Source organism: Salmo salar, chromosome ssa11 (assembly GCF_905237065.1).
Source record: "Salmo salar chromosome ssa11, Ssal_v3.1, whole genome shotgun sequence".
NCBI lineage: Eukaryota > Metazoa > Chordata > Actinopteri > Salmoniformes > Salmonidae > Salmo > Salmo salar.
Genome location: NC_059452.1, coordinates 18,357,501 through 18,371,521, shown reverse-complemented (window position 1 = coordinate 18,371,521; position 14,021 = coordinate 18,357,501). Strand labels below are relative to the sequence as shown.

The 14,021-nt window shown below is 43.5% G+C and overlaps 1 protein-coding gene across 2 annotated transcripts in view; it reads right to left on the bottom strand.

The window, feature by feature from the left end:
- Nucleotides 1-14,021, bottom strand: part of LOC106562107 (polypeptide N-acetylgalactosaminyltransferase 18) — a 102,846-nt gene that overhangs the window by 28,530 nt on the left and 60,295 nt on the right. For both annotated transcript variants that reach the window (XM_014126700.2, XM_014126701.2), the window contains exons 4-6: nucleotides 6,930-7,113; nucleotides 3,918-4,115; nucleotides 3,309-3,423 (exon numbers count right to left, since the gene is read on the bottom strand). In XM_014126700.2, the coding sequence (XP_013982175.1) occupies nucleotides 3,309-3,423; nucleotides 3,918-4,115; nucleotides 6,930-7,113 (497 nt within the window). The remainder of the gene's footprint in view (nucleotides 1-3,308; nucleotides 3,424-3,917; nucleotides 4,116-6,929; nucleotides 7,114-14,021) is intronic.

Below are 14,021 nucleotides of genomic sequence, written 5' to 3'. Positions count from 1 at the left end.
CGGATAGTGTCTTGAACGCACGAACAAAACGCCGCTGTTTGGATATAACTATGGATTATTTTGAACCAAACCAACATTTGTTATTGAAGTAGAAGTCCTGGGAGTGCATTCTGACGAAGACAGCAAAGGTAATAACATTTTTCTTATAGTAAATCTGACTTTGGTGAGTGCTAAATTTGCTGGGTGTCTAAATAGCTAGCCCTGTGATGCCGGGCTATCTACTGAGAATATTGCAAAATGTGCTTTCACTGAAAAGCTATTTTAAAATCGGACATATCGAGTGCATAGAGGAGTTCTGTATCTATAATTCTTAAAATAATTGTTATGCTTTTTGTGAACGTTTATCGTGAGTAATTTAGTAAATTCACCGGCAGTGTTCGGTGGGAATGCTAGTCACATGCTAGTCACATGCTAATGTAAAAAGCTGGTTTTTGATATAAATATGAACTTGATTGAACAAAACATGCATGTATTGTATAACATAATGTCCTAGGGTTGTCATCTGATGAAGATCATCAAAGGTTAGTGCTGCATTTAGCTGTGGTTTGGGTTTATGTGACATTATATGCTAGCTTGAAAAATGGGTGTCTGATTATTTCTGGCTGGGTACTCTGCTGACATAATCTAATGTTTTGCTTTCGTTGTAAAGCCTTTTTGAAATCGGACAGTGTGGTTAGATTAACGAGAGTCTTGTCTTTAAAATGGTGTAAAATAGTCATATGTTTGAAAAATTGAAGTTTTTGCATTTTTGAGGTATTTGAATATCGCGCCACGGGATTACACTGGCTGTTGAGTAGGTGGGACGCAAGCGTCCCACCTAGCCCAGAGAGGTTAAAAGCGAGGAAGGAATGAAGCAACAATAGAGCGAAAGAGGAGGCAGGCTAATAACATTAGTTGAAATATTATGAAAGGTGTATATATGTGCCAGCCTAGACATTTGAAAAATAGGCCCTATTATATTTAAACATTTAAAATCCAATTCTTTAGCCTATACTTGTAACTTTGTAGGCCGCATGTGCTGCACCAGAATTGGATGTTCTGTCCATCCTTTATCATGGTTTGAACGATGTGTGTAAAATAGGCTACAATATAATAGGCTACAGTGTAATACAATACAGTACAGTAATACAGTTCACAATCAAAAGGTTTAGCCTACTGGAGCTAGTTTCATTTATTTACCTAAGAGAGCATATAGCTAGCTACATCTATGGGCTTTTATGTTTTCTGTCGTGGGTAATGTGCAGTAGCTTATATAATATGTTTTGAATAACGGCACAATCATTTGGTCTTTTTTGAGCTTGGGCTCATTAAATGTCGAATGTAGGGCCCATAAAATGTATTTAATAGCTCAGGCTTGAATTTTTCGATTAAAGCTCTAATCAAATCCAGACATAGGCCTATTTATATACTTTATAATGACACTCCCGGTTTTGGCGGGAAATACTCAGGATGGAACATTTGTAAAATACCAGGAAAATATTCAACCCTAATTCTCACCCTCTAGCAAAACAAAGTACATTTCTGCTTTGTGTTTTATTACCGAATTAGATTTGAGGGATTATCTTTCAGAAATATAATTTAGATTTGGCCGTCGTCTACAGCTGGGTTTTTCATCAGAAAAGACAGAAACATGTTGTGCCCTCTAGCTCCAACAACAGCCAGTCAGCACTACTGTCCATTTCCATTCCCTAGCCACACATTCTGCAAGCTAAAGCAGCACACAGGGGACGGTTATGTTAATCTCTGACACATACAATAAATAAATGAACACCATTCATTGTAAATGCCATTCACATGACATTTCATGATCCTTGTATATTTTCTTCCAGTGACAGAATGTGAACATGGTGCAGCTGTCATCCTGATACACCCAGGACATCCCCCTACAGATTAAGCCCAAGCCTGGACCAGAAAGGTCCCCTGCGCTGTGCAGCAGTGTTGGCCTTGTGTGTGAGTGTATCTGTGAATGTCCCTTAGCGCTGTTCTGGTGTCAGCCAGAGTGTGTGCAGGTAGGTGGTCTGCAGGCAGGACCAATATGCTGCAACAGGCCGGCCCTGCTGGAGCTCAATGGGGTTGCTGATCTGGGACCAGTTCCAGGGCCTCTATGGGCTCCAGTCCTGCAGCTCTCAGTTCACTGCATCACCTTCTGTCAGACCAACGCCTCCTATCAGTCCACACATCCAGGACACAGACAAGGGCTGCAGGCTACATCACATTAACCCTCCATCCAGGGATCACTTCCTATATGACTCCGTCCAGAGGGGCTCCACAGGGCTCAAGCAGCACATCCGGAGGCACAGATTTCCTTTGTCTCTATTTTTAGAGGTAGAGTTAACTGAAATAATTCATCAACTGTTTGTACATAGCGGTATGCAGGACACTGATGTATTATGTAGGTGATAAAATCACCAATGTTTTCAGCAGAAAGCAATCAGCAGGGCCATTATCAAGCCCCAAATCCTAAAAGCATGTAATTTTATGAAGGAAAATTCCTTATGGGACTAATCTCCTCCTCTTTCCTAAAGAGTGACTGTTGATTACATCTCTGTCATTACCGAGGATGGATATTTCCCCACGTTGGCATCACATGGTAAGCCTTCTCTCTCTCTCTCTCTGTCTGTCTGAGGCTGCGCTGTAATCTACAGAATACAGCTGGAGGAAGACTGTGTTTGTCCCCTGTCTCTGGGTGTTATTGTTGGAGTTGATTGCTGTTTTAGTGGCGGTATATGTACAGTGAGTGTAGCAGGGTTATTATTAGACCTCCCTGGGGAAGTCGTGCCTCCTCTGGCCCATCTGCTCATTGTACTGCTGAGATCCACTGACTCTGCCTCGGAGACAGAGCTGAGGCAGGGGAATGGCCTGTCACTCACACATACAGGGGATATACTTGACTGGAGGTATTCTCGATAGTTTGAAAATATGACGTAAGATTAACACAGATAAATATAACTGGCACAACCCAAAGCACTCTTTGAAGTCTATAAAAGGTGTTGGTTTAAAATCTGACATTTTTCTTTGCTAGGAAATAAGGGGTCCTTTAAAGACTGAAGTAGAAAAAAAATTATGACTTTGGGGTGGTATAACTCCTCCTAGTCCTCTTACTACACATTGTTAATGTGTTCTAATTACAGACCGCACAACGCTTTGAGCCAGAGGACACTTTACATAAAAAGTAGAGGGAGGCCAAACTCTAAAGGTAGGGCTGCCAAAAACAGTGTGGGTCATTATCGCTGTTAATTCTCCAGGATCAGAGCCACTGCCTAAATGAACGATGCCCTGTGCCTGCTGGAGATGGCGTCATTACTCACCCTGACCCCCAGCTCCACGTTCTCGCCCCCGTACACCTCCATCCCCTCGTCAAGCAGGCCAATTTCCTCAAAGTACAGCCTGTCCACCACGAAGCAGCCAATCAGAGAAGGGCTCCTACACCATCACACATGGAGTAGATACAAAATGTATTTACATGTGTTAGTCGAACTACTGGATACTTTGCTGAACTAAAAAATAAGAACGTGGGAGTCATGAACACATTAATCAATCAATGTGTATTTCAATGTGTTTACCTATGTGTCATGTCCTGTTTTTGTCCTACACAAGGAAATAAGTGTTTTTACGCTTTCATGTGTCATCTTCTCGGTATGTTGTACTTAAATACTGTATTTTTTATATTTGTACAAACTGTTTTACCCCAAATAAAATATATCGAAATAATATTGTGTTCACATGACTTACAGTATATTCTAATACACCTGGATGCTTAATTGGCATGTATACTGTATGTATGCATTTTCCTTGTAAATCAGAAAACACACTGCATGTTTTAACAGGTGTTATGAAACAATGCAACCATCACATTCTGCCTGCATACAAAAGCGCTGAAAGAATCTATATTCATAAGTACCCATATTTCTACCTACCTAATTGGAGCACTGTTGTTGGCCTGGTGAAACCAGGACTTGGGTGGGTTGAGGTAGCGGCACCACAGCTCCCAGTCGAAGCCCTGAGCAGACAGTGGGTACTCTTCAATCTCAAACGTGTCGTATTTGATGTTATCAAACGACGGAGAGATTATGCGTGTTCTGTCCTCCTGAATTCTCATGAGAATAGGCTCAGCCCTTCAAACACATAGTAGAACGCAATTAAGTTTGAGTATGTGAGAAGGTATCTCAATTACCTATCCTACACATGTAAACGAGGACCATGTGCAATATACACTGCTCAAAAAAATAAAGGGAACACTAAAATAACACATCCTAGATCTGAATGAATGAAATAATCTTATTAAATACTTTTTTCTTTACATAGTTGAATGTGCTGACAACAAAATCACACAAAAATAATCAATGGAAATCCAATTTATCAACCCATGGAGGTCTGGATTTGGAGTCACACTCAAAATTAAAGTGGAAAACCACACTACAGGCTGATCCAACTTTGATGTAATGTCCTTAAAACAAGTCAAAATGAGGCTCAGTAGTGTGTGTGGCCTCCACGTGCCTGTATGACCTCCCTACAACGCCTGGGCATGCTCCTGATGAGGTGGCGGATGGTCTCCTGAGGGATCTCCTCCCAGACCTGGGCTAAAGCATCCGCCAACTCCTGGACAGTCTGTGGTGCAATGTGGCGTTGGTGGATGGAGCGAGACATGATGTCCCAGATGTGCTCAATTGGATTCAGGTCTGGGGAAAGGGCGGGCCAGTCCATAGCATCAATGCCTTCCTCTTGCAGGAACTGCTGATACACTCCAGCCACATGAGGTCTAGCATTGTCTTGCATTAGGAGGACCAGGGCCAACCGCACCAGCATATGGTCTCACAAGGGGTCTGAGGATCTCATCTCGGTACCTAATGGCAGTCAGGCTACCTCTGGCGAGCACATGGAGGGCTGTGCGGCCCCCCAAAGAAATGCCACCCCACACCATGACTGACCCACCGCCAAACCGGTCATGCTGGAGGATGCTGCAGGCAGCAGAACGTTCTCCACGGCGTCTCCAGACTCTGTCACGTCTGTCACATGTGCTCAGTGTGAACCTGCTTTCATCTGTGAAGAGCACAGGGCGCCAGTGGCGAATTTGCCAATCTTGGTGTTCTCTGGCAAATGCCAAACGTCCTGCACGGTGTTGGGCTGTAAGCACAACCCCCACCTGTGGACGTCGGGCCCTCATACCACCCTCATGGAGTCTGTTTCTGACCGTTTGAGCAGACACATGCACATTTGTGGCCTACTGGAGGTCATTTTGCAGGGCTCTGGCAGTGCTCCTCCTTGCACAAAGGCGGAGGTAGCGGTCCTGCTGCTGGGTTGTTGCCCTCCTACGGCCTCCTCCACGTCTCCTGATGTACTGACCTGTCTCCTGGTAGCGCCTCCATGCTCTGGACACTACGCTGACAGACACAGCAAACCTTCTTGCCACAGCTCGCATTGATGTGCCATCCTGGATGAGCTGCACTACCTGAGCCACTTGTGTGGGTTGTAGACTCCGTCTCATGCTACCACTAGAGTGAAAGCACCGCCAGCATTCAAAAGTGACCAAAACATCAGCCAGGAAGCATAGGAACTGAGAAGTGGTCTGTGGTCACCACCTGCAGAACCACTCCTTTATTGGGGGTGTCTTGCTAATTGCCTATAATTTCCACCTGTTGTCTATTCCATTTGCACAACAGCATGTGAAATGTATTGTCAATCAGTGTTGCTTCCTAAGTGGACAGTTTGATTTCACAGAAGTGTGATTGACTTGGAGTTACATTGTGTTGTTTAAGTGTTCCCTTTATTTTTTTGAGCAGTGTATAAAAACTCTGCAACTAGCTTTCTGTTGGGTCCATTGTAACTAAGGGTCCCAAAAAAATATATATATAAAAATTTGTATTTTCCTACTAGCACTGACTTTGCTGATAACTACTTTGAGGGAACATGTATTACTACGACTGTGATATGTGGTTGTCTCACCCAGCTATCTTAAGATGAATGCACTAATTATAAGTCGCTCTAGGATAAGAGTGTCTGCTAAATGACTAAAATGTATATGTAAAATATAAGCCACTGGGAAAACAGAAACGTGAGAATAGAGCATAGATGTGTTAATGATTCATTCATACACAAAAACAATGCAAACAGTATACAATAATTGTGCAATCATGCTCAGTAATGGCTTGGATTAGCCACATACCGATAGTTACAGGGTGGCAGGTAGCCTAGCGGTTAGAGCGTTGGGCTAGTAAACGAAAGGTCGCTAGTTTGTTCACTTTCTTGGCTCAGGTATTCAATCTTTTGATGTGCCCTTGAGCAAGGCACTTAACCATAGTTTGCTCCAGGGATGCTGTACTACTATGGCTGGCCCTGTAAAACAACACATTTCTCTGCACCTATCTAGTGTGTGACAATAAAAACAGATTAGGTTGTAGAAGCTGAGTTGGAAAATTAATCTATTGTATTCTGAACAAACCATGTGCGTAGGCGCTCCTGCCAAGTATTCAGACTGAAACAATGAATCAGCCTGTAGCAAGTGCACATCTAGGTAAAAGCATTCCTGAGGGATGCTATTTGTGCTATGTAGGTTTAATACCGAATCAGCACAGATTAAAAACAGAAATACTTGGGATGCTGTTCAAACCGCCCTGACAGATTTGGGTCAGGCTGTTGAGACCACAATTCGACGGTATGAGAACTCTGTCAGAGCAATGATCGTTGTGCCCCAGGGAAGTATGGGAAGGGCCTACAGAAGGCCTCACACACTTCCTGCCATACTGTCATCATAGACAACATGCCATGCCAACACACTGGCAACTCTTAGCTATACCTCAGAAGGCAATAGTCTTCGATCAAATGTGGCTTTGAGCATGGCCATAGAGTGCTGTACCTGAGAACCTATATGCTTCACAAATCAGTGTATTGAAGTGTGTTAATGCACTTTGTGTATATGTCATGTGACTCACCAGCCTATGTTGAACTCCACGTGGGCGTCGAACAGGGCCACAACCGGAGCGGTGGCCGCCCTCCACCCACTCACCCTGGAGCGGATCAGACCCTCCTGCTTATCATGGCGCACCACCTTGATGAAGCCGGGCCGCTGGCTGTTGGTCGCAGACACAAAGTCCTGTAGCTTCTCCTTCAGCTCGTCTAAAGGAGAAACACACATGATTACGCACACACACACATGCACACACACATATGCACACAATAATGTGTTAAACCTAGAGTTTCCTCATAATCTTTTTATGAGGTAAGTAAGAGATACTACTGATGATACATAGACGACACCCCACCCAATAGACTCCATCTTATCCACCTCAGGGTATTTAAGTGTAGGGGGAGGCTGCCAAAAGCACTCATGCTCCACTGGTTTGATCACTAGACCAAAGAACTTGCCTCCAGTTGTAGGGCTCCATAGGTCTTGCTGTACATGAGGGGATATTGCAATCCTGAAGAATCAGGCCGCAATTCTATCAAAAGCGTGAAAGTAAAAGCAGGAATTGGGCACAGTTGGGGTGCTTTTGGCCTCAATACAGTATTTAACTTTTTGACAAACCAACAAGTCACCTCATAATCAGTTCAATATTATACTTCTGAGTCACACAAACTGTAGGTTTATGGAAATGAATAGGCCTAAATAAAGATGGTGGCATAGTGCCACAGGCTTGTAAAGTGTTGCTATAGGGGTCAACCAAAGACTGTGTTTCTCTTAACCCCTTACACTCATGGGTATTGGCCTATAAGGCTAAATTAAAATGTGTATGCATAACCATGGTAGCAATTAAAAGGGAACAGATTGGAGATTATGGGAAAATTATTAGACTAAACAGTTCAACTGACACAAGACTCAATCCAAACATTACACTTTTGATTTTATTTACATTTTACATTTACTGTACTTTCTGCCACGTTTGTTAATAGGAAATCTGAAAATACTCTGGATACATTCAATAATATGATAAGAATATTCACAGGAAATTTGTGGTAGATTCAACATAATTACACGGGTTTGAGTAAGAGGTCTATCTGGTGTCTCAAATTGGCCACACACCTCCCCAAAGTGTGCACAGTTCCTAAGTTATTTCAATGCACTTTTATGACTCAAAAAAAGAGTCCTCAATTATAAGGTGCCTTTTTTTTGCTCTCCTAGCTGTGAGGTTGAGGAACTAGAGCAAGCACACTTGAAGTTGTTTTGCTTGGAACACAGACCTGCATCCCTGCCTTCACACAAATACTACTGTTGTTTACACAATTCAAAAATGTTCCATTACAAATCACATTCTGGGTTAGGGTGGGCATAATTTGAAAGCTTGATCTATTGCCAGCATAACTAGCTAAATTCAAAAAAATGATCTTACAGTGTTAGGTTTTCACAAGGCAATTCAGAGAAGCAGATCGTCATTTGTGTGGGCATAGAATGGAATCATAAGTGCATGACTCCATTCTAAACCCTGTCTTTCAAAGATAATTCGTAAAAATCCAAAAAACTTCACAGATCTTCATTGTAAAGGGTTTAAACACTGTTTCCCATGCTTGTTCAATGAACGGTCGTTAAGACACTAACAGCTTACAGACGGTAGGCAATTAAGATCACAGTTATGAAAACTTAGGACACTAAAGAGGCCTTTCTACTGACTCTGAAAAACATAAAAAGAAAGATGCTCACGGTCCCTGCTCATCTGCGTGAACGTGCCTTAGGCATGCTGAATGGAGGCATGAGGACTGCAGATTTGGCCAGGGCAGCTGATCGTCCTCGCAATGGCAGACCATGTGTAACAACACCTGCACAGGATCGGTACATTCGAACATCACACCTGCGGGACAAGTACAGCATGGCAACAACAACTGCCCGAGTTACACCAGGAACGCACAATCCCTCCATCATTGCTCAGACTTTCCGCAATAGGCTGAGAGAGGCTGGACTGAGGGCTTGTAAGCCTGTTGTAAGGCAGGTCCTCACCAGACATCACCGGCAACAACGTCGCCTATGGGCACAAACCCACTGTCGCTTGACCAGACAGGACTGGCAAAAAGTGCTCTTCTCTGACAAGTCAGAGTTCTGTCTCACCAGGGGTGATGGTCGGGTTTGCGTTTATCGTTGAAGGAATGAGCGTTACACCGAGGCCTGTACTCTGGAGCGGGATCGATTTGGAAGTGGAGGGTCCGTCATGGTCTGGGGCGGTGTGTCACAGCATCATCGGACTGAGCAGCACATGAGGAGATGCACCGCAGTACTTAATGCAGCTGGTGGCCACACCAGATACTGACTGTTACTTTTGATTTTGACCCCCAAATATTTACACATGTTCATTTTGTTGAAAATAAACGCAGTTGACAGTGAGAGGACGTTTCTTTTTTTTGCTGAGTATATGTGTGGTCTGTGGAAAAAATGTATTCCCAATACAACATAGGCTCATTCTATTTAGGACACCCCAGGGTATAATGCCATAGCATCTTGCAACTGATCATAAACCACTGTATATTACATGAGTTTTATGATATGGAAATGTGAAGTGCACATGGCTTGCTTGTATGACATCAAAGCAGTATTTATTATAATCCTCAACATCTCATCTTTCAAAATACATTGCGTCCTCGTCATATACACACACCATTTCCATCAATCAAATAAAAAAGTTGCAAGTTGCTCAATTAGCGGGAGTGGTGGAGGCAACTTTGACCCTTTTCACACTACGACAGATTCTCTAGAGGTTTTGGGAGAACACCCTTGGCTATACTTTTTTTTATAATGTGAACTTGCTAACTTTCTACCGCAACCTTCGGAAGTAGCGCACAACGCTCGCCTGACAGTTTCCCCCTTTTGAAACAAGGCAGTATGAACAGAATTGCTTTGTTCAGACTAACACTTCTAGTGCAATAATTTTGATACAGCTGAAATGTATAGACATTTTCCAAAAATTTGAGACAAATTTTATTGAGTTTTTACCTGCACTGAGCCACTTCAAATTATGGAGGCCCATCCCCACCACCAAAATAAATGTATAATGTCGATAGTAGATCATACAAAAAGGATATATTTTTTCTTTCATTTTTAACATTGTGTGGTGATTTCAGAGGCGGCATCACAGGTCCCTGAGTAAGGCAGTAGCCTTGGCTTGTGCGAGCTGGAACAGCACATAGCAGGAGACTACCATTGAAGTCGGAAGTTTACATACACCTTAGCCAAATACATTAACACTCAGTTTTTCACAATTCCTGACATGCAATCCCAGTAAAAACTCCCTGTTCAGGTCAGTTAGGATCACCACTTTATTTTAAGAACGTGAAATGTCAGAATAATAGTAGAGAGAATTATTTATTTCAGCTTTTATTTCTTTCATCACATTCCCAGTGGGTCAGAAGTTTACATACACTCAATTAGTATTTGCTAGAATTGCCTTTAAATTGTTTAACTTGGGTCAAACGTTTTGGGTACCCTTCCACAAGCTTCCCATAATAAGTTGGGTGAATTTTGGCCCATTCCTCCTGACAGAGCTGGTCTAACTGAGTCAGGTTTCTAGGCCTCCTTGCTCACACACACTTTTTCAGGTCTGCCCACGAATTTTCAGTAGGATTGAGGTCAGGCCTTTGTGATGGCCACTCCAATACCTTGACTTTGTTGTCCTTAAGCCATTTTGCCACAACTTTGGAAGTATGCTTGGGGTCATTGTCTATTTGGAAGACACATTTGCGACCAAGCTTCAACTTCCTGACTGATGTCTTGAGATGTTGCTTTGATATATCCACATAATTTTCCTGCCCCATGATGCCATCTATTTTGTGAAGTGCACCAGTCACTCTTGCAGCAAAGCACCCCCACAGCATGATGCTGTCACCCCCGTGCTTCACGGTTGGGATGGTGTTCTCGGCTTGCAAGCCTCTCCCTTTTTCCTCCAAACTTAACAATGGTCATTATGGCCAAACAGTTCTATTTTTGTTTCATCAGACCAGAGGACATTTCTCCAAAAAGTACAATCTTTGTCCCCATGTGCAGTTGAAAAAAGTAGTTTGGCTTTTTTATGGCGGTTTTGGAGCAGTGGCTTCTTCCTTGCCGAGCGGCCTTTCAGGTTTTGTCAATATACAGTGGGGGAAAAAGGATTTGATCCAATGCTGATTTTGTACGTTTGCCCACTTACAAAGAAATGATCAGTCTATAATTTTAATGGTAGGTTTATTTGAACAGTGAGAGACAGAATAACAACAAAAGAATCCAGAAAAACACGTCAAAAATGTTATAAAATGATTTGCATTTTAATGAGGGAAATAAGTATTTGACCCCTCTGCAAAACATGACTTAGTACTTGGTGGCAAAACCCTTGGTGGCAATCACAGAGGTCAGACGTTTCTTGTAGTTGGCCACCAGGTTTGCACACATCTCAGGAGGGATTTTGTCCCACTCCTCTTTGCAGATCTTCTCAAAGTCATTAAGGTTTCGAGGCTGTCGTTTGGCAACTCGAACCTTCAGCTCCCTCCACAGATTTTCTATGGGATTAAGGTCTGGAGACTGGCTAGGCCACTCCAGGACCTTAATGTGCTTCTTCTTGAGCCACTCCTTTGTGTATTTTGGGTCATTGTCATGCTGGAATACCCATCCACGACCCATTTTCAATGCCCTGGCTGAGGGAAGGAGGTTCTCACCCAAGATTTAACGATACATGGCCACGTCTATCGTCCCTTTGATGCGGTGAAGTTGTCCTGTCCCCTTAGCAGAAAAACACCCCCAAAACATGTTTCCACCTCCATGTTTGACGGTGGAGATGGTGTTCTTGGGGTCATAGGCAGCATTCCTCCTCCTCCAAACACGGCGAGTTGAGTTGATGTCAAAGAGCTCCATTTTGATCTCATCTGACCACAACACTTTCACCCAGTTGCCCTCTGAATCATTCAGATGTTCATTGGCAAACTTCAGACGGGCATGTATATGTGCTTTCTTGAGCAGGGAGACCTTGCGGGCGCTGCAGGATTTCAGTCCTTCACGGCGTAGTGTGTTACTAATTGTTTTCTTGGTGACTATGGTCCCAGCTGCCTTGAGATCATTGACAAGATCCTCCCGTGTAGTTCTGGGCTGATTCCTCACCGTTCTCATGATCATTGCACTCCACGAGGTGAGATCTTGCATGGAGCCCCAGGCCGAGGGATATTGACAGTTCTTTTGTGTTTCTTCCATTTGCGAATAATCGCACCAAATGTTGTCACCTTCTCACCAAGCTGCTTGGCGATGGTCTTGTAGCCCATTCCAGCCTTGTGTAAGTCTACAATCTTGTCTCTGACATCCCTTTAAGAGTGTGCTCCTAATCTCAGCTCGTTACCTGTATAAAAGACACCTGGGAGCCAGAAATCTTTCTGATTGAGAGGGGGTCAAATAATTATTTCCCTCATTAAAATGCAAATCAATTTATAACATTTTTTACATGCGTTTTTCTGGATATTTTTGTTGTTATTCTGTCTCTCACTGTTCAAATAAACCTACCATTAAAATTATAGACTGATCATTTCTTTGTCACTGGGCAAACATACAAAATCAGCAGGGGATCAAATACTTTTTTCCCCCACTGTAGGACTCGTTTTACTGTGGATATAGATACTTTTGTACCCGTTTCCTCCAGCATCTTCACAGGGTCCTTTGCTGTTGTTCTGGGATTGATTTGCACTTTTAGCACCAAAGTACGTTCATCTCTAGGAGACAGAACGTGTCTCCTTCCTGAGCGGTATGAAGGCTGCATGGTCCCATGGTGTTTATACTTGTGTACTATTGTTTGTACAGATGAACGTGGTACCTTCAGGCATTTAGAAATTGATCCCAAGGATGACCCAGACTTGTGGAGGTCTAAAAAAATACAAATCTGAGGTCTTGGCTGATTTCTTTTGATTTTCCCATGATATCAAGCAAAGAGGCACTGTGTTTGAAGGTAGGCCTTGAAATACATCCACAGGTACACCTCCAATAAACTCAAATTATGTCAATTAGCCTATCAGAAGCTTCTAAAGCCATGACAGCATTTTCTGGAATTTTCCAAGCTGTTTAAAGGCACAGTCAACTTAGTGTATGTAAACTTCTGACCCACTGGAATTGTGATAGTGAATTGTAAGTGAAATAATCTGTCTGTAAACAATTGTTGGAACAATTACTTGTGTCATGCACAAAGTAGACGTCCTAACCGACTTGCCAAAACTATAGTTTGTTAACAAGACATTTGTTGAGTGGTTGAAAAACCTAAGTGTAGGTAAACTTCAGACTTCAACTGTATACCTGTGTTCTCTGTCTGTTGTCAGTTCATTTTGTTTTGTGAAACCTACCAGCGGTTTCCCCCTTGCTCCCTGTCTGTTCCAGTTTTCCCCAGTTTTGACCATTCTGCCTACACTGACCCTGAGCCTGCCTGCCGTTCTGTACCTTGCCAAACCACACTGGATTATTGACCCCTGGATGCTCTGACCCTGAGACTGCTTGCCGTTCTGGACCTTTTGCACCCTATCTTGATTTCTGTCCTCTGCCTGCCCTTGACCTGTCGTTTGCCTGCCTTTGTACTAGTAATAAACTTTTGTTACTTCGACACTGTCTGCATCTGGGTCTTACCTGTAACGTGATAGTACGAACTGGCTATGACAGACCCAGCAGACTCAGACCAGCTCCACAATGCTGTCTCCCTGTAAGGAGCCACCATTGGAAGACACGAGGAGTTACTGCAATGTCTTATGGAGGGACTCCATACCCTGGCAGAACGCCATGACTAGGTGTTCAATATATTGCTGGAGCAATTCACCACTGGGCAGCGGGTCATACACATAATCTCCCAGCCTACCCCAATGTCCTGAGAACCTCGCTTATCTCCTCCGGAGCGCTACGCTGGAGATTCCGGAACCTGCCGGGTTTCTCTCCCCCAGTGTTCCCTCAATTGAGCTGCAGCCCTTTTCATTCCCCTCGGACCGCATTAGGATAGCGTACATCATAACACTGATGTCCGGGAGGGCATTGGCCTGGGCCACAGCGGTGTGGGAGTAACAGTCCGCCGTCTGCCTCAGTCTGGAGGAGTTTGTGGAGGAAGTTCAGAAGGTGA